Source organism: Rhinopithecus bieti, unplaced genomic scaffold (genome assembly GCF_001698545.2).
Source record: "Rhinopithecus bieti isolate Rb0 unplaced genomic scaffold, ASM169854v2 scaffold_22745, whole genome shotgun sequence".
NCBI lineage: Eukaryota > Metazoa > Chordata > Mammalia > Primates > Cercopithecidae > Rhinopithecus > Rhinopithecus bieti.
In genome coordinates, this window is record NW_016810815.1 from 799,301 (window position 1) to 818,164 (window position 18,864).

Here is an 18,864-nt window from a genome sequence, read left to right on the forward strand (position 1 = left end):
CTTGTTGGTCAGGATGGTCTCGATCTCCTGACCTCGTGATCCACTCACCTCGGCCTCCCAAAGTGCTGGGATTACAGGTGTGAGCCACCGCGCCCGGCCTCTTTTTCTCTTTCCTTTTCTTTTTTTTTTTTGAGACGGAGTCTGGCTCTGTCGCCCAGGCTGGAGTGCAGTGGTGTGATCTCGGCTCACTGCAAGCTACGCCTCCCGGGTTCATGCCATTCTCCTGCCTCAGCCTCCTGAGTAGCTGGGACTACAGGCGCCTGCCGCCATGCCCAGTTAATTTTTTGTATTTTTAGTAGAGACAGGGTTTCACTGTGTTAGCCAGGATGGTCTGGATCTCCTGACCTCATGATCCGCCCACCTCGGCCTCCCAGTGTGCTGGGATTACAGGCGTGAGCCACCGTGCCTGGCCTACTTTTTTTTTTTTTTTTGAGATGGAGTCTTGCTCTGTCACCAGGCTGGAGTGCAGTGCTGCGATCTTGGTTCACTCTGACCTCCTCCTCCAGAGTTCAAGTGCTTCTCCTGCTTCAGCCTCCCAAGTAGCTGGGACTACAGGCACCCGCCACCACATCTGGCTAATTTTTGTATTGTTTTAGTTAGAGACGGGGTTTCAGCATATTGGCCAGGCTGGTCTCAAACACCTGATCTTATGATCCGCCTGCCTCAGCCCTCCCAAAGTGCTGGGATTACAGGCGTGAGCCACTGCGCCCGGAAGGATTTTATTACCTCTTAGCAATTTCATAGAGACATAGTAAAGATAATAGCTGCCATTTAATAAGTTACTACTATGTGCCAACCACTATGTAAACACTTAATACAGATAACTTTAGCCCCTACAATCCCCTCCTTGTAGTTGTGATCATCATCCCATTTTGTTTCACCAATTTTCATCATTATAAACTATTTTCAGCATCTTAAAAAATTATCCCCAATTTAGAGAAACTCAAGGCTCATAGAGGTTGAGTTTTCTTTAAGATCACAGTTTCCAATCATTTTGTAATTTCAAAAATTATATACTGAATTTAAATTATAAATTTAAGAATTTTAAATTATCTGCCTTTTGTTAAGTTCATTATAGATACAATGACTATGGGCCACAATTGAAACACATATCCAAAATAACAGATGAGGTCAGAAATAGATCCATTATGAAGCATGGCTCACATTTCCTATCATACTTCAGAAGGCACCGGGCATGGGGCCCTGGCACACAGCAGGTGCTTGGTAAATGTGCCCAGTAAGTGCTGGAGGGAGGATGTATAGGTTGTACTGAGGGATGGGAAGATGCTCCAGTTTTAGGCCATTATGTCATTCTCACAGTGGCGGCTTTGGGATTCTCACAAAATGTCACTATGGTAACCAGAGACTGGGTAGCTGTTTCTGGGCAGTCCGAGGAAATGCCCTTTGAAGACATTGTTTCTATGCCTATGGCTCCCTTGGAAGCCCAGGAGACAACTTGTTACTAGTGTTTGGCTCCTCTGTCATTCATTCAGGGTCTGGAATAATCTAAAGGGGACTCTTGATGGAAGGGACCACACCGTCCTTGAGTCTACACCTGCTCTGAAGTTGCACCCTCTCTGGGCAACGGTGGCTGATCTGTGGTGACAGAGAACAGACTAACTCCCCGGGCAGGCTGATCTACCTGGCTGTCAGAATGTGTGATTTTATATTGAGCTGAAATCTGTCTCCTGTCAAAATCTTTTTGTTTCTATATCCATCAAAAATGGGTTATCTAAGATTCTTATTGTTTGTGTTGGAAATCAGTACTTTTTGAATCAGAAATCTTTTTTTTTTTTTTTTTAAGACTTTGAGAGAGAGAATGTCCCTGAGACAGTGGTTCTAAATAATGTGTCCTTGTTGATTTAAAGTAAAATGTTGGAGCGATAATAAGTATTGGCTGAAAAGGAGATTCTTTTCACAGGTTATTTGATATCCACAGTCCCATCATATATTTTGGGAAGAGAACCTATGGCCCACCCTCCAGCATGCTTGGCTCAGAGTATATTACTTCTGCTTGCCCTGAAAACAAGGGCTTTCTAATTTCATAAGGAAATAAAACTTCGCTAAACTCTCTGCAGACCACACATTTATGGTCCAAAGGGAGTTGGTTGGTGGTCACTCATCTTAGAATTACTACAAGTTATATGAAAAAGACATTTGTAGGAGCAGCTACTCACTAACCATCCACTAGCAAGACGCCAGCATCAGTGGAAACCAGCAAGGCCTGGCCCCAGGGATCTGCACACACGGCTTCGTGAGGGAAATTACTGCAGAAACACTGGGGCTCCCACGGCTGTGAGGCAATACAAGCATCGGAAGATAAGTGCACCAGAAAAAATACACTGCAGCCCACCAAACGGAAATGTACAGTACCACACCTGAAACAGTAACACAGATACCCCCGTGGGAGCGGAGTCATCCAAACCCTGGGGTCTGGACTCAATTACCTTTCTTAGGAAGAAAAGTCTTCTTTCAAATATGTATGCAATAGGAAAAGAGTGAATTCACAGGTTTCTGGCACTATAACCTGTCTCCAATATTATAATGTTTCTCAGGGGCAACTGATGCATTATAACGGTTTCTAAGCAAGCATTTTGCTTTAACACCTGGGAGCTGGGCCAAATGGTGCCTCTGTTTTAGAGAATTCATATTAGTTTCATCATTAAAGGAAGTCCCACATTATTCTATAAGAAAGCCAGATTCCTGTGTTGCTGATTCAGCAGATTAGTAAAACATAAATGATGCTTTAAAAGGCTGATATTGTTTTCACGTGAAAATGCTTATTGACCCACATAAGAGACAAAATCTTAAAGAAAAAATAACAGTTTGTAGAATGCAAGTGCTGTGAACAGAGCTACTCAGGTTTCCGCATGACATATCTATACCAAGTGAACGCTTCTTAGTTCATTTCCATCTCAGACATAAAGGGGGAGCCTTAGAGCCACATGTGGATGTGTGGAGTAGGAGGCATTCTGTACCGTGATCTTAATCACACCAGAATTGTGGACATTTTCAACAGAATTCTTAACTTCCCTCCAAAGCACTGGATGAGCCTCAAAGAGTTTGTAGAGATTCTCAGGCCCAAGTTGAAGTCTTACATCTGCACTTTTACTCTCAATCAGGCATCAGGGCCCGATGTGTCCCACCTGGGGCTGTAGTAGAGCCTGTGTGTGCACGTGTAGGTGTGTTCTTTTTTTTTTTTTTTTTTTTTTTTTTTTGAGACGGAGTCTTGCTCTGTCACCCAGGCTGGAGTGCAGTGGCCGGATCTCAGCTCACTGCAAGCTCCGCCTCCCGGGTTCATGCCATTCTCCTGCCTCAGCCTCCCGAGTAGCTGGGACTATAGGCGCCCGCCACGTTTCTTGTATTTTTTAGTAGAGACAGGGTTTCACCGTGTTAGCCAGGATGGTCTCGATCTCCTGACCTCGTGATCCGCCTGTCTCGGTCTCCCAAAATGCTGGGATTACAGGCTTGAGCCACCGCGCCCAGCAGGTGTGTTCTTAAGTACCCAGGCAAACATGCACTCGCATACTCAAGGTAAAGCGAAGGGCAATGAGGACCACCTTTGAAAATAGCATTAGGGCTGGGGGTAAACACTGTGTGTTACTGCTCTCTTAGAAAAGGAAAGGATGCTCTCCCTCCAGGAAATGCACGGCCTCAAAAAGAATATTCTAATTGCTAAGATGGGACTTGTAATGTTCTAAAAAGATCCCCTCAAGAACGTGAAAACATTTTGTAAATGGAAAAAAGGCTAAACAAGTGCAGGTCATTGATTGAAATGGCATTTCCCCAAGAAAATTTCTGGCAATTCTGAATTTGTGACTTACACCAAGAGAACATAAAAAAAGCAAAGTTAATATAAATGTCAATAGGGAGAAAACACAGACATCAGCATTAGATAACACCAACACAGAACAACCAATTCTTAGTAACAATATGTTTTCTGCCCAGAGGACGCAAGTTTGGAACACTAAGGCAGAAAGAAGTTCTTCCCCCATAAGATCCAAGGGCCCTACAGGATCCACAGAGGTCTCAAGGAGGTCTGTGAAACCCCAAAATTGTACTCAAATGCTGCATGTATGTGCCATTTTAACTTTTTCTTTGTTGGGGGGGGGACAAGGTCTTGCTCTGTCACCCAGGCTGGAGTGCAGTGGTGTGAACATGGCTCATTGCAGCCTCGACCTCCTGGGCTCAAGTGATCTTCCTGCCTCAGCCTCCTGAGTAGTTGGGACCATAGGTGTGAGCCACCATGCCCGGCTAATTTTTTTTGGAGACAGGGTCTCACCATGTTGCCCAGGGTGGTCTTCAATTCTGGGCTCAAGTAGTCCTCCTGCCTCAGCCTCCCAAAGTGCTGGGATTATAGGCATGAACCACTGCACCTGGCCCCATTTTAATGGGTGGGTGCATGCAGGGTGTCTATTGCTTTTCACAGGTGCCAGTGACCATGTGAGGTCTGAGGAACTGTTGAATACTGGGGTGTGCAGTGTCAGCAGCAAACTCAGATCCGGCCCCACAGTTGCTCTGGTCTGAGGACAGACAGTGTTTGCCATTGCCCTGGACTCCCTTCCATGGGGGAGCCTTCATGTGGATTCCATCGGGTGAGAATGTGGTCTCCAGGCCTTCATGTCTAAGTGCAGACTCTTCCTGGGCTCTCTCTAAGAGCATGACCACAGCTCATGAAATGATGAGTGCTGAAGAGGTGGGCAAAGCCGGGTTCTTTGGGCACAGAACACTCTTGGGAGCAGCAGGGGACTCTGGCCTCTGCAAAGCCAACTGCACAGCAGCCCATGGGGCCCTATGGAGCTGAGTTTCTCAGAGGGTGGTCTGTGGCCTGCGGGTGGGTTATAAGTACTGACCTCGACAATGGACACTCACTCTCTGGTATTACCTGGTGAACAAGTTATGGTTCCACAGACTTCTGTTTTTAATATAAGCCTAAGAACTTGTTATTAAATCTTACTGGAATCTGGTATCTATAATGTGCTTGGAAACAGTAAATTCCTACTGTGCACAGGAACAAGCAGACACTGGAGCTGCTGCAGCCTTTGGGAAGGATGCTTTGCCAGTAGTCTTGTCTGAAGTTGGTTGTGGTTTTTAGGGTTAATTATATTTTGAGCTCATCATTTTCCTGAAACCAGACCTCAAAGCACGTAGGCTCACATCATCTATATCTTTATCAGTAAGGTAAATGTATTCATAATTATTTTGCTTTTATAATGGGTGATGTGCTGTAAATCTGTCCCATTTAACTTTTATGTATTCTGAATGGAGGTACTGTTCTACAATATAAAATCATATTCAAAATATAATTTGTGTATTTTTTTCTGTTCTATTCTTGATGATCAGTTAGTTTTTACCCCCATGGAAAGTGGAACAGGATGTAGATAAATAGCCAAATAATTTTTTGGCTGGCTGAGTGAACTGTAGATTAAGCAGTGGTTTTTCAGCTGTGGTCCTCTAACCAACAGCATCAAGATCACCTAGGAAGCCATTGGAGATGCAAACTTTCGGGTGCCACCCCAAACCTGCTCAATCAGAAACTCTGGGGGTGAATTCAATACACACTAAAGCTTGAGCAACACTGCCCAAGAGCCTTGCTGTTTAAAGCATGTCTGTGGTCAGCAGCACAGGAACCACGTGCAAGTTTGTTAGAAACATAGACTCTCAGCCCCACCCAGACCTACTGGATCAGAACATGCATTTGGTCAAGGTGTCCAGGTGATGTGTATGCACATAAAGCTTGAGAAGCCCTGTGGGGCCTGGCCTGCCTGACCAGGTCGGTCCTCCAGCAGCTCTGTTCCATTGAAGCAGGGGAAGGCACGCACATACCATGGCAGCACAGAGGCTCTCACTAAATGGCCACTCAATTTTGTCTAGGGCTTTCCCTGAGGACTCTGCAATAGACATGCTCTTCTTCCTTCTGCTCCCAAACCTTTTTCCAAGTATCTCAATCTTTTCATTAATGAAAATGGGAATTCAAAGTTCAAATTGAAAGTATCATGAACTCACCTCTTTTTTACAGATCCCTGAAGCTGCCAAGCTTGATGGAGCATCCCCTCTTACAATGGATTTCAGTTTTAGTGCCTTACAGAACAGAGATCTCTATTAAAGCATACCAGGCGGCAAAAGTACAGCAGGATAAACAATTGTGATTTGACAAAAATTTAATAAAACAGGAGTAATTGCAGGCTAACATTTCAGGTTCCTCTACTGACTTGTTAGTCAAGAATTAAAGTTAGCTGGACATAGTGAAGCCTTAATGACAGTGTCCCAACCCAAATTATCCAAATGCATTCTGTCATTTCAATTAATCAATATATCATTACTGTGATTTATAAGCCAGGAGCATCGAAAAAATACAGATTCTCAGGTCCTGCCTCAAACTTGATGAATCAGAATCTCTGGAAATAAAGTCTGGGTATCTTTAAACAAGAACCAATGTTTGAGAACCTTGTAATAATGCACCTGTTTTGGGAAAAAGCTATCTTTGCCTCTAAGCTTCCCTTGATTACATAGCTTTCCTCTCTCCACCTGCCTTGCCCAACTTTCTACTTTTGGGCCAGAACTTTATTTGCAGCTGAGGGCACTCCTCCTTCTCCATGCTGTGATGTGCGATCGAGGCAGACAGCTGTGTCACCTCCCAGAACTGAGAAATACCAGTGTCACATGCGAGCAGGGCAAAAGGAGAGTGATTTTCTCCAATGCCTGGAATAAGGATGACTGGGCACCACCTAACTTGGTGGTGACTTGGATTGTTTCCAAGTCATAGGATTGCAATTCAAGTCTTCTGTCAGTGCCACTGCTACTCTGTGCTTCCTCCTGTCAGTCATGAGTTCCAGAGGCATTTCCCAGATTGATTCCTCACTCTTCAGAAAATCCCTAGGAAGCAGGCAAGTGGTCTGTGCTCTGTGGAAGAGAGGGGCCAGAGCTGGGCCCTGTGGCGACTTGCCTTGAGGCAGCAGCATTCCTACCTCTGCAGAGTGCTGCTCTCTTAGTGGCGCCTGCAGAGAACTGTACCTACTCGGTTCTCAAAAATCTCACTCATGGTTGCCACAACAATCCTAAGAGAAATGACAGAGCTCCTACAGCAGCAGGCAAACAAAGTCTTTGCACGTGGGCCATCTGGTTAGGATGGAACTCAGAACTACACGTCTCGCAGAAAAGGTTTCAGAAGAAAACCCACCTGCCCTATTCTAACAAACTCTGCCTGGCGGGCCTCCTCTTTCTTCCGTGCTGACTTGGGCGACTCTGGTAAGACATCACTAAAAGATCGTCTATTAAGCATGTTCTAAAAAAGAAAAAAAAGTTATGAATTCCACAAACATTGTTAAGTCTAATCTTCTGGTTTCTCATAGTGCACAAAACTATTTATCCAAATGGTCCTATTTCTACCTTCTGTTTCATTCACTCAATAAGCATTGATGGAGCACCTGCTGTGTACCAGGTCCATGGTAGATGCTAGATTCAGAGTCACTAGGTGGAAAGCCAGCATTGCGTGGGGGCTGAGGACATGGCCTTGAAATCAGCAGACCTGCAGCTCTATCACTTACTAACTTACTAATAGTGTGATCTGGGCCACCACATTGCACAGCTCTGGGATGCCAATCTTACACAGCAGCACCCCCTGGAACACAACCAACTGAATTCTATGAGAACGGTGCCCGCAGAGCTGTGCAAATCTGTGGCCCTGTGGGTCGCGTTGAGCAAATTAGTTAATTTCTGAATCTCGGTGTCTTTGTGTGGTTAATACCTGCCTCCTAGGTGTGTTATGAGGTTTAAATGAGGTAATGCATGTAAGGTACTTCGCACAGTGCCTAGTGCATACTTAGTAATGTTAGTTCTCTTTAAAACCGTAGTCACTGAATGGGGTAAGCTCATTCAATCAGCAGGTACTGACTGAGCACCTAGTCCTCTGCCAGATTTTGGGAATGTGATAGACATAGTCTCTTGTGGAGCACAGATTCTACTGAGAAGACAGATTAAGTAATGACATGTTTAGCACATGTGATCACTGCCATGAAGAAGAAGTGTGGCAAGTATATGAAAACATTTAACAGGGGACCTGGCTTCAACTGGGGGGCTAGGGAAGGCTGGCTCAGGCAGTGATGCTTCAGCTGGGATATCATTACTCATCTTGAATGACATCATTACTCATCTTGGTACCCTCTCTGTATCTTCCCTGACCTTAGGGAATTGACAGATTACCAATTAAGGTTTGCTCTTTAGGGTCCTGGGGTTAGCCTGGCCCAATCCCTGTGAGTAGTTGGGGTACACTGACCAGGCAGAAGTTAAGAAGTGCCTATAAAATGGTGCTGGTCGGCCGGGCACAGTGACTCATGCCAGTAATCCCAGCTCTTTGGGAGGCTGAGGCGGGTGGATCACCTGAAGTCGGGAGTTCAAGACCAGCCTGATCACCATAGAGAAACCCTGTTTCTACTAAAAATACAAAAAATTAGCCCGGTGTGGTGGTGCATGCCTGTAACCCCAGCTACTTGGGAGGCTGAGGTAGGAGAATTGCTTGAACCTGGAAGGCTGAGGTTGTGGTGAGCCGAGATTGCACCATTGCCCTCCAGCCTAGGCAACAAGAGAGAAGCTCTGTCTCAAAAAAAAAATAAAGAGCACATGTGCACCTGAAGTGATAGGAAGGTGTTGGGTCTCATCAGTGTGGCTCTGCCTCAGGCCTGTGAAGTGTCTGGGTCTTCAGTAAATGGGAATGCTTGTTTCAGTGCCTGAATATGGGGCTGGCGAACAAAACTCCAAAAAAAAGCACCCTATCTTTTTCTACAATCCCACTTTTGCCTACCCATCAGCTCACGGGACTGGCAATGCTGAGTAGTATTACCAAGAACAGCCACCCCCAGAAAAGCCGTCTTCAATGTTCCAGAGATTGCTGATTGATACCCAACCTCCCTGTCCCTGGTTTGCACCTTGATTTCCACAGGCCCTGGCTTTCTGGAAATCACATTCCTGTATATGGAAACCCAATGTCCTTCCTTCTTGTGTAACAATGAGAGACTGTCAGCCCATGGTGGCCATAGCACAGTCCTGACAGCAAGGATCAAGGCGCCTCCTATGCTTTTCTCACCAGGGCCTCATCGCTGACTTGAAGACTTGTGTTCTCAACTCAGACCCCATAAGAAGGAAAGAAGACCATGGACCCAGAATTACCTTATGCAAATCTGGCATCAAATCCTGGTGTAAAGATCTAATCAACATATCCAGGGTACGCCGACGCTTCTGGGCAAATGTTGGGGTTTCCAAAGTGGCTTTTTCACCATTAATTACTAAAATAAATCAAGTTAAAAAGGGAATTACAAGATATCTCTTGCCACACACACAAGAGTTGAAACTATGCATGTCTGTTCTTTTCTTTAGTTCTGTGACTGGGAATTTTTTTGTTTGAGGTTTTTTTTTTTCTGCTTAGTACCTTGGAACAATCCATTTTAAAGCCTCATTTTGGCGGAATAAGGGAAAAGGTCAAGATTTTTGTTGAAATGCCATTTCCTGTAATCTCGGAGTTTTCAACCTCGCTGCTAAATCCACTTTGGAATTCCAAGACCCTCTGATCCCCTGGTGCCACCTGTCTTCTCAGTGCACCAACCCCTCCTGGTCCTTCTGGGCCCCACACTCCATCTCGTCAACACACCCTCTCCATCACCTTGAACCTGCAATTCTTCTATTTCTACTTTCAAATTGTCAACGTCAAATCAACCTAGCCCTTTGTTTCATTTCACCCCAAGTCTTTGATGACTCTGATGAAAGTCCCTCTGTTGACTGGCTCCATTTACAAGCTGGGTCCCTAGCGCTGCTGAGTGATCTCTAATTGGTGGTTACAGGTCTTTAGTGGCTCCTTCCCTGCCACAGGCCCCCTACAGTGAATGCTCTCTTCCTGAGCCCCATGCTGCCAACACCCTTTCAGCTTCCAGTAGCTATACCCATTCTGTTGCTGACTCTGTTTCAAATCTGTTTCTTGCTCTCTCCATGATCCTCTGGACTTGAACACATGAGACTCGCACAATTTCACATACAATTTCAGCTTTCTGGCTTGATTCGAAAACTCAGAGTATCTGGCAACCCTGGCCATGGCACATGCTCTGAAAGGACTCAGCTGGATGGAGTGAGTACACGCTCTCAAGTTTGTCACAGCTTCCAGCGCTCCTGACTGTCCTCTGCTCAGCCCGCCTCCCTTGCTCATGCTCCCTGCCTGGCTCTCCAGCCATCTGAGCTGGGGACCTTGTTCTAGCATTTGAAATAATGAGTATAAACACTGGAAAGGGACAGACAAAATCATCATCTGTTGCGCATGGTTTGCTGTGTCTGCTGCCTCTAATGTGTCGAGGGAGACATCACCATGGACCCTGGTATAGGTTGGAGTACGGGAGGTAACAATGCTGGTGGTCCAGCTGGAAAGAGAGGGAGCCCAGCTGGAAAGCAGAGGGAGCCTCAGTAAAGGTGTCTTTCATGTCTCTGGTCTCCAGGAGAAAATTGTGGAATCATGCCGAGGTCTCTGTAAGGGAAGGGAGGGGTTTCCCATGGAAGAGAGGCTATCAAACAGCCTGGCCAGGGCTTGGATGTTTCTGTCACTAGAACTGACACTTATGCTTGGCACTGTCTGTTTCTGTGCAGAAGTCATGTTTGGGACTGTGAAGGAGTGATTGGGGAGATAGGAAGACAGAGGACAGACAACATGTGCCTGTCCCTTGCCCTGGCCTGAGGGACTGGTTTGGGCCAGTACTGGAGTAGGATTGAGACTGGAGGTTGGGGAATACTTGTCCATGGAGGACTCAGTGAGGCTTTGGACTCAGTCAATGCTTCCTTGAGGCCACGTGACCAGGATGGACAGAGAGAAGAGAGGGGCCCTCCAGATGTCTCAGAGCTACATGACAACAATGATAGACTTAGGCAAAGACTAGTGGGGAGGAGTTGGGGGTGGGGACAGGAGGCAGCCAGCAAAGCAGCTGCAATACCCAGCATACCTGGCAGGAGGCTGGAAAGCAGCGTCTTCACAGAGGGCACAGACTGAGCAGTGCTGCCAGGACGTGGGGCTGGCAAACTGCAGCGGATGAACCCAAGTAACTTGTTTCTGATCATCAATGACACAGTCCCACCATGGGACTACCAGAAATAATTCCCAGGGGTGCCCTGAGGAGGGATATGCAGAGCTCTTGTGCTTTAGGAGATGGGGCCTCAGAGTCGGGTATTTGGGTATCATCAGTAGAGTGAAAATATGTGCTCACCAGCAAGTGATGCCTGGCAGTTTGAGTCTACACACATGATGTTCTCATTCTGTCTCTCTCTCCCCCACACATGTGCATGGGTGCACATATACACTCACACAAGTGTGCACACACATTCCCCAACAACTCTCCCTATCCCTAAGCATATACCCACAACCACTCTTTCCCCGACCTACATCCCACTCTCTGACAGATACAGATACATATACAAGCAGAGATTCAGCAATGGCTGTACCAGAACACAGGGCAGAAAGGTGAATTTGAGGCCCGAGGGTCCTTAGTGGATGAGCGTAGAGAAGCTTCAAGGCAGGTGGCAGGATGGAAGGTGGGGATGAAAACACAGGAGAAAACGCACACAACACGACCAAAATACTAAACAGATGTTGTGCAAAGAATTAACGGAACATGGAATGCTTAAACTATGACATTCCTTAAACAGCATCCTGGGAGAATCTGAAGAAATGTATTCTGACAGAACAAACTGCAAAACCAGTTCAAACCAGAAACTTACATTTCACTAGCAAAAAGTCCCTGAATTCCTGGTGGTCTGTAAACACTGGTGGAGTTGGCAAGGGAGGGCCAAAGAGTGGTACGCTTTCTTCTGAAAATATTTTCAGCCTGTGTAGAGAATATTACAGAATTAGTTGGTTTTTCTTCAAAGATCATCACTTGATACAGTTTGGCTGTGTCCCCACCCAAATCTCCACTTGAATTGTATCTCCCAGAATTCCCACATGTCATGGGGGGGGGTGATTTGGGGGGAGGTAATTGAATCATGGGGGCCGGTCTTTCCCGTGCTATTCTCATGATAGTGAATAAGTCTCATGAGATCTGATGGGCTTATCCGGGGTTTCTGTTTTTGTTTCCTCCTCATTTTCTCTTGCTGCCACCAGATAAGAAGTGCCTTTCGCCTCCTGCCATGATTCGGAGGCCTCCCCAGCCATGTGGAACTGTAAGTACAATTAAACCTCTTTTTCTTCCCAGTCTCGGGTATGTCTTTATCAGCAGTATGAAAATGCACCAATACATCACTATTCTGTCCTTTCATTTGTCCAGCTGCATATGGGATGTGTCAGGAATATTTGTTCCATGACCAGGAGTGCCTCCTCTGGTCTGCCAGAGCCAAGGCCACTTCCTCACTTTCCCCTCCAGCTTAGTCAAGGTGCTTTGAGGGCAGAGACCAGGTCTTCCTGAATCCTTCATGGTCCAACCCATCAAGCCAGGTACCCATGAAGAACAGCAATGGCCATCACTGAGCGCCTGCTGCATACCAGGAAGCATATTTGGTATTTTAAGATACAGTATTGCCTCTGACTGTCACTACCTGCCAGGGTAGTGTCATTACCTTCACTCTACACAGAAAGCCTGAGGCTCCAAGAAGAGAAAACATTTTTTCCAAAGCCTCAAATAAATGATAGAGCTGGGATTCGAACCCAAATATATTTGGCTCAAAGTTCAGGTTATTTTTACAACATAATACCTTTTAACAGATTAATATTTGAGAACAGAAAGATAAGCAGGCAAGAAGATAGACTAGGAAAGGATGAAGATCAAATGTATCAAACCTCTTCCCATGGTAAAGTACAATAAAATATCAAACTAACCCTGACCCCTAGGTCTCCTGCATGGAACAACACCGGATGGAGTAAATGTTTCCTGAAGAGACGTTGGCCTTGAAGAAAGTTTTGTAAGGTGAGGGCACTCATATTAAATCAATCAAGAAACACGTATATCAAGAGTCTTATAAAAATCAGTGCTAAATTAACAAGCATGAGAATCAGAACAAGCAATCGAGACAAAGTCATTACCTACCTGTAACTGTCATTTTGTTGATCGTACCTCACTAAGGCAAAAATATCTGTGGTGATGGTTAAGGGAACTAATCACAACACTGATGCTCACAACTGACAGCTTGTGCTCTGAAAATCCCTTGTGCAGAGTCATTCTTGACCAGCGCTTCTGTGCTAAGGGCACCTATCACTCTTAGGTTGGGACAGAACCCATACTTCTTTCCAAGAGACAGTCCACGGAGACTTATGTGAGGGCACCATGAGTAGGTTCAACGTTTGCATGTGCATCCTTTGGGGAAAAGGGTTAAATCTCCAAAGCTGTCAGAAAAGCAATAGAAATAAAGCTATTAAACAACTAAGCAGTCGGCAAAGCAAAAGAGCAGTTCCCTTGCCTGGAAGTACAAACAAGATCCCAATAGGAAATCAGTAATACATTTCATCTCACACATTTGGAAAGGGAAAGCAATTTAAATGTTTCCGCTGTATACCTTCCCTTTCTCTCCTTTTGGGTTTGGTAGACAAAACAAAACAAGCCTATTGTAGCTGGTGGCAGATTCTGAGCAGAATCTACTTAGCTTGTGCTGGGTTTGTGGAGTCTAAAATAGTAGGAAAGAATCCATCCAGCTTCTTCCTTTCTCCCACTCTTCTTCCTCCCCTTCCACCTCCACCCACCATCTCCCAACCCCTGCTTTCCTTAGCTAGGGTTATGGAGCCATCAATTCCTTAGTGTCTCCATTTCTAGGCTCCCTGGAATGAATCTGCCTTAATGATCTACTTGCCCCTATTCAGGTACAAATGTGCCAAGCCCCAAACCTAAAATGTACAACTCAGGGAAATTCTAAAAAATAATGACTATCTCTCAATCACCTGAACAGTCACCTCACCGTCACTTCTGCTGTGAAGTTGGAGAAGTTTCCGTTATACAGAAGAACCACCTCTAGAAAGGGGAAATATTCGCCCTAAATCTCAGGGGACAGGGGCAGATACTACTCAGAAAGCAGGGATGAAAAGGGAAGAAAATTATAACCAAGGTGCAAGTGCATATCATTTGCTTCCCTACCGTCATGGAAGAAAGTTTGGAAATTGTTAACTTTTAAACACTTACTTTCATCCTCTATTTTTATGTCACAAGGAACAAGTCCAAGTCTCCAGATGCCATGAGTCACCGTGGGCCTGTCTCCAAACATGTTTACTTGGAGCCTCCAGGGAAATGAGTAACTCGACTAGAATTTATTCTGAAAATGCTGATTTGTTGCCTTTTGCTTATTATGTACAACTAGTAGAGCCACTAACTTTGGGTTTTGGTGTCATGGCCTGGGACCCAGAGCAACAGGGCCACAACTGAGTGTCTGCTGGGTGGGCCAAGCTCATGCCCCATGCCTGTCTGGCAGAGCTGAGCTCAGACACTGCAGGAGCTTCAGCTCCATTGCTGGACTTTGCCAGCAATATGAGCTGAACAGGAATTAGGGGAATCAGATAAAAATACTATTAATTCTACCATTTCTCAAATTTCAAGAGATGGTAATACAACAGCTATTATCAGGGCTTAAATCAACAAGGAAAATTATTTTGGCCTTTTATCTTAACTTGCAAGTTTTTATGCCTAAAGCAGATTTCTCAGAGAATTCACTACCTATAATTCTTCTAAATCATTTACAACTGAAGAATAGCAGGAAGTTTTCCTCATTTTATAGACTACCTGAGGAAAGAGACCATATTTCAGGAGTCAAGAATTCCCTGAGAATTAATCCATCTACTACTGAAATGGAAGGTGAGAGGAAGGGGGAACTATACACAATGCTTAGGAAAAATTCCCCAAAAGTGCGTCTAAATCTAGCATTACAAAACAAGTCCATGACAAGATTTGGTTTAAGCGTCATGGAAGTCCAATGAGGCTGAACCACAGCTTGCCACACTGGAGCATTTACAAAGGCCTAGGATACGTGTAAAGTGGGAACGGATCATGGAAGGCTTAAAGGCAGGAGAAGATTCCTCTCCTTCTTGGAACACAATGGTGACGATATCGTTTCCAATGTGGCGTTTCCTTTCCACCTGTAGTAAGCATAAATAACATCACTGAGAAAGACTCTCAAACATGGCACATTCACAGAGTTAAAAAAAACCATAACCCAATATAACAAACCACAGCCACGATGACAGAGCCCTGAACTTCAGATATCTTTGACTTCAGGCCTCCCATGTTTTGCCAGCCTAGGCCCTTGCTCTCCAACCCATCTCCTCTGTTCCTATCTCAGTGGCCAAGCTCTGGGGTGGGTCAGGAGTGTCTTAGATAGAGGTTTTTCCCAGCCTGGTACAGCCCATGTAGACACTCAGTGATAACCTCCTGCAGTGACCTGAAAACAATACTTGTCAACCATCACACAGGACCCACTTATGATATGTCCTGGATAGTCTCATTTTGACAAGACACAAGGCACACTGAGAGAAGGCACAGAGAAAAGGTAACATCTATACAAAATAGTCTCTCAAGAGTCCATATTGGATAGAAGAATGTTTGAATCAAAGATATTTAAAAAAAGAGAGACAAAAAAGAGTCTACGAAACCGCACTCGCACACATACAAATACCTATACATGTTTACACGTAAACACGCATGCACATTATTATCTCTGATCCCTTATTTCTCTAAGGTGACAGCACCAGTAAGAACAGCTCTTCTTAAGATTTGTTGAAAGTTCCAATACAGACCGCCAAAAGCATCCCTAAATTGGCGGCTGCGGTTCAGCTCATATGTCAACAGGCATAGCCTCTAATTCTATGGAATCATAATGGTGCCCTCTCTACATTCACATCACTATTTGATGGTTTGCATGTTCACATGTACCTGCTGCTTGTTCTCTTTGGAATATGGCAACATGGTGGAAACATGAAACATGATCTCATGCCCTTGGTACACAGTATAAACTGAATGTATCCCTGTGGTATCATCTGCAAAATATAAACATGCATTCAGTGAGCACAGAGAATTCAAGCCAAAAGGAAAGCATTTTCATTTGCAGACTAGGGAAATACTGTACACAGGACATTCTCAAAGATCATTCGGATTATCCACCCGCACGGAAGCAACAACCCTCCACTTGATGCAGCCCCCATGTGGAAAGGCCTCTTCCTCTCTCCCTAAGCTCACTTGCTGTCTGATTCATGCCTTGCCTCAGAATGGAGGAGGTCATAAGAAGTCCAGGCTAAAGAGGAGAGTATTGAGCTTCCTTGCCTTGCAGTTGCTGTGAGAGGTACAGGATGAAATTAACACAAGATGACACAAACAATTACGTCCATAAACCAAAAGGAAGTGGTATTTGTGACAGAATTGTTTGTGATTAAAAGCAAAGGCTTTACAATTAGGCCAACTTGGATTCAATTTGTCATTGGCTATGTGGCTTTTGACAAGTTACCTCACTTCTCTCTGAGCCCCAGTTTCTTAATTTGAAAATGAGGATAAAAGTTGTATCTAACTCCTAGGGATATTGGGGAGACTCAATGAGATTATATTCTCAAAGTGCTTAGCAGAATGCCTGGCTGTATCAAGGGCTCAGTGGATGGTTGTAATGACCATAACAGAGAGGCTGAGGGTTGGCAGCGGGGGTATGAGTGGCAGGCATTGAAGAATTCACCGTATGCACTCTATGTGTGTTCGAGTGAAGCTAGAGCCTGACAACTGGGGCCCAATCCCCCATCCCTGCATCTGTCAATTAGGGCACACTTAGCTCTCCCAAATTCAGAATCCGTGATGCCATGCTGGGCTGGTGGGAAGATGAGGTTCCCAGAGGGTGAGGGTACCTGGACTCGAAGCCTATCACTACTAGGCCAAAAGGGCCTCACACCCACTGCCTGACTTATCTCAAGGACTGACTGTGAAGATCAAATAAAGCAAAAAATAAAAATAAAAAACAGAAACAAAGGGAAAAGCTAGCAAGGCTACACAAAAATGAGATGGGGAAAGAACTTCCAAACCTAAGCTTGTAATCTTACCTACCTTCCCCCACTCAGGCTCCCATCCTCAAAATGCTTCCTTTCAGGTGTTTCCAATCTCACTGCTGGTGCCAGCCCCACCCAGCCACCCAGGGCAGAAACCCTCAAGTGTCTTCAAGTACTGTCTCCTCTTTCATCCTCCACTTGCTAATTCTACCATGAAAATGGCTCTTGAATTAGTCACCCTGTCTCCCTTCTGACCTGTAGCCCTCTCCCACGGCAACCCTATCTCTTGTTTGGACTGTTGCCACGGCCTCTGAGAGCAGGTCTCTCCTCTGCCTCCCCTGTCTGCTCAAAGGTACAGATCTAATCTCACCACTCCCCTACTTGAAACCCCTTAACGACAGAGAATAAAAGGCAAACTTATTAATATAACGTCAAAACTCCCTTCAGGGTCATGCCCTCTCTCCTACTCCAGGCCATATTGCATCATTCTCAGTGCCTCATTCCCTCCAGCCATAAACAAATTCTCTTAGTTTCTAGAACACAACATGTTCTTTTCTGCCTCAAGGTCTTCACAGATGTTCTCTCTGCTTGGAATTCTCTTCTCCTCTCAAGACCCTCCAATTACTCCGACTCGCTCCTCCCTCTGGTCACAAAAAGGCTCAGAGAAGCCTTCCCTAATCCCCCAGATTAGGCAAAATGCCCCATAGCACTCTGTACTTTTTCTTCTTAGTTGCCTTCTGTACCTAGTGCTAAACCATTTGACAATTATCTGCATAACATCTGCTGGATGTCCCCCGGACTGCAAGCTCCTAGAAAGGAGGACCCTATGTTGGTTTATCCACTTTTATATCCCCAGAGCCCAGCAGAGTCCTGACACACAGATGGTGCTGAGCAGTAATATTCACGGGCAGACCAGGACTTCTGACACTGCCCAGGGCTGTGAGGGCTTATTTAGTTTTACGAAGCTCAGTGGAAGTGCCAAAGAGGTCCATGACTCCATGTTGAACAGGGTGTGGCACTCACCTCCCTCCAGTCTTCTCTCGTCCATCCCTTCCCCCATCTCTGGTATAAGTTCAGACACGGGTCAGGGTAACTTACAAAAATTATACAAATTACAACAGAATAGATCAAGAGGCAGGCTTACTTTTGGTATCCAGACCGCCACGGTAGCCCATCCAGCCCTTTAGAGTGATTGTGTCACCCAGAAGATTTAAAAATTTTTGAAAAGCCTCGCTTCCAATTTCTGCAGGAAGAGGTAGAGTATGAGGAAAGTATGGGCATCGACAAGTCCTCATTTTCTAACTATGCACCGGAATCGCTGGAAAATTAACCAAGCTCTGCCAATTCATGCGTGGTAAACAGTATGGGGAAGTCACATTTTCTTCTTCTTGAGGACCATGAGGAAGTCCCACAATTCCCAGGACTCCAAGGAAAGGAAAACTGCCGAATCAGATGAACCCAGCTTACTACTGCCAGCCTGGGACCACAGGTGCTTACTATTGCAAAACAAAAATGTTATGACTGCTTGCATTCAGAATAAGCAGGTATTTAACAAGAAAACTGTTAAGTATTAGGAAGATGACGCCATCTTATAATTCTTCCTCTCATCAAAATCACAGAAAATCCTTCCACTGCTCTTGGGTCTGTGCCGAACCAAATTCTCCAAATCCCACATGCTCTTCTGTCTCTCCAGTGCAAACAGTGACTGGGTACAAATGAGCTGGTCAATAAATATTTGCCAAATGAATGAAACTGGGCAACAACCTCCCTACAAAATTTACGTTGAAACTGTGTAAAACTATCTCTTCGTTTATTAAAGACTCCAACTCAACAGACAAGCTCCAACTGGCAAGAATGCAACAAGGCAGGACAGGGTCTCTGGCGGCAGAGAGCGGGAGGAGATC

The 18,864-nt window shown here is 45.2% G+C and overlaps 1 protein-coding gene across 6 annotated transcripts in view; it reads right to left on the reverse strand.

Moving 5' to 3' along the window:
* The window catches only part of GARNL3 (GTPase activating Rap/RanGAP domain like 3), a 176,092-nt gene that overhangs the window by 42,483 nt on the left and 114,745 nt on the right, over nucleotides 1-18,864 (reverse strand). For 5 of the 6 annotated variants that reach the window (XM_017892904.1, XM_017892907.1, XM_017892903.1 and 2 more), the window contains 9 exons: nucleotides 18,105-18,203; nucleotides 15,870-15,973; nucleotides 14,968-15,076; nucleotides 13,047-13,092; nucleotides 11,746-11,852; nucleotides 9,166-9,281; nucleotides 7,181-7,285; nucleotides 6,007-6,081; nucleotides 2,182-2,293 (listed from right to left, as the gene is read on the reverse strand). In XM_017892904.1, the coding sequence (XP_017748393.1) occupies nucleotides 2,182-2,293; nucleotides 6,007-6,081; nucleotides 7,181-7,285; nucleotides 9,166-9,281; nucleotides 11,746-11,852; nucleotides 13,047-13,092; nucleotides 14,968-15,076; nucleotides 15,870-15,973; nucleotides 18,105-18,203 (873 nt within the window). The remainder of the gene's footprint in view (nucleotides 1-2,181; nucleotides 2,294-6,006; nucleotides 6,082-7,180; nucleotides 7,286-9,165; nucleotides 9,282-11,745; nucleotides 11,853-13,046; nucleotides 13,093-14,967; nucleotides 15,077-15,869; nucleotides 15,974-18,104; nucleotides 18,204-18,864) is intronic. The other variant, XM_017892905.1, reaches the window with a different exon arrangement.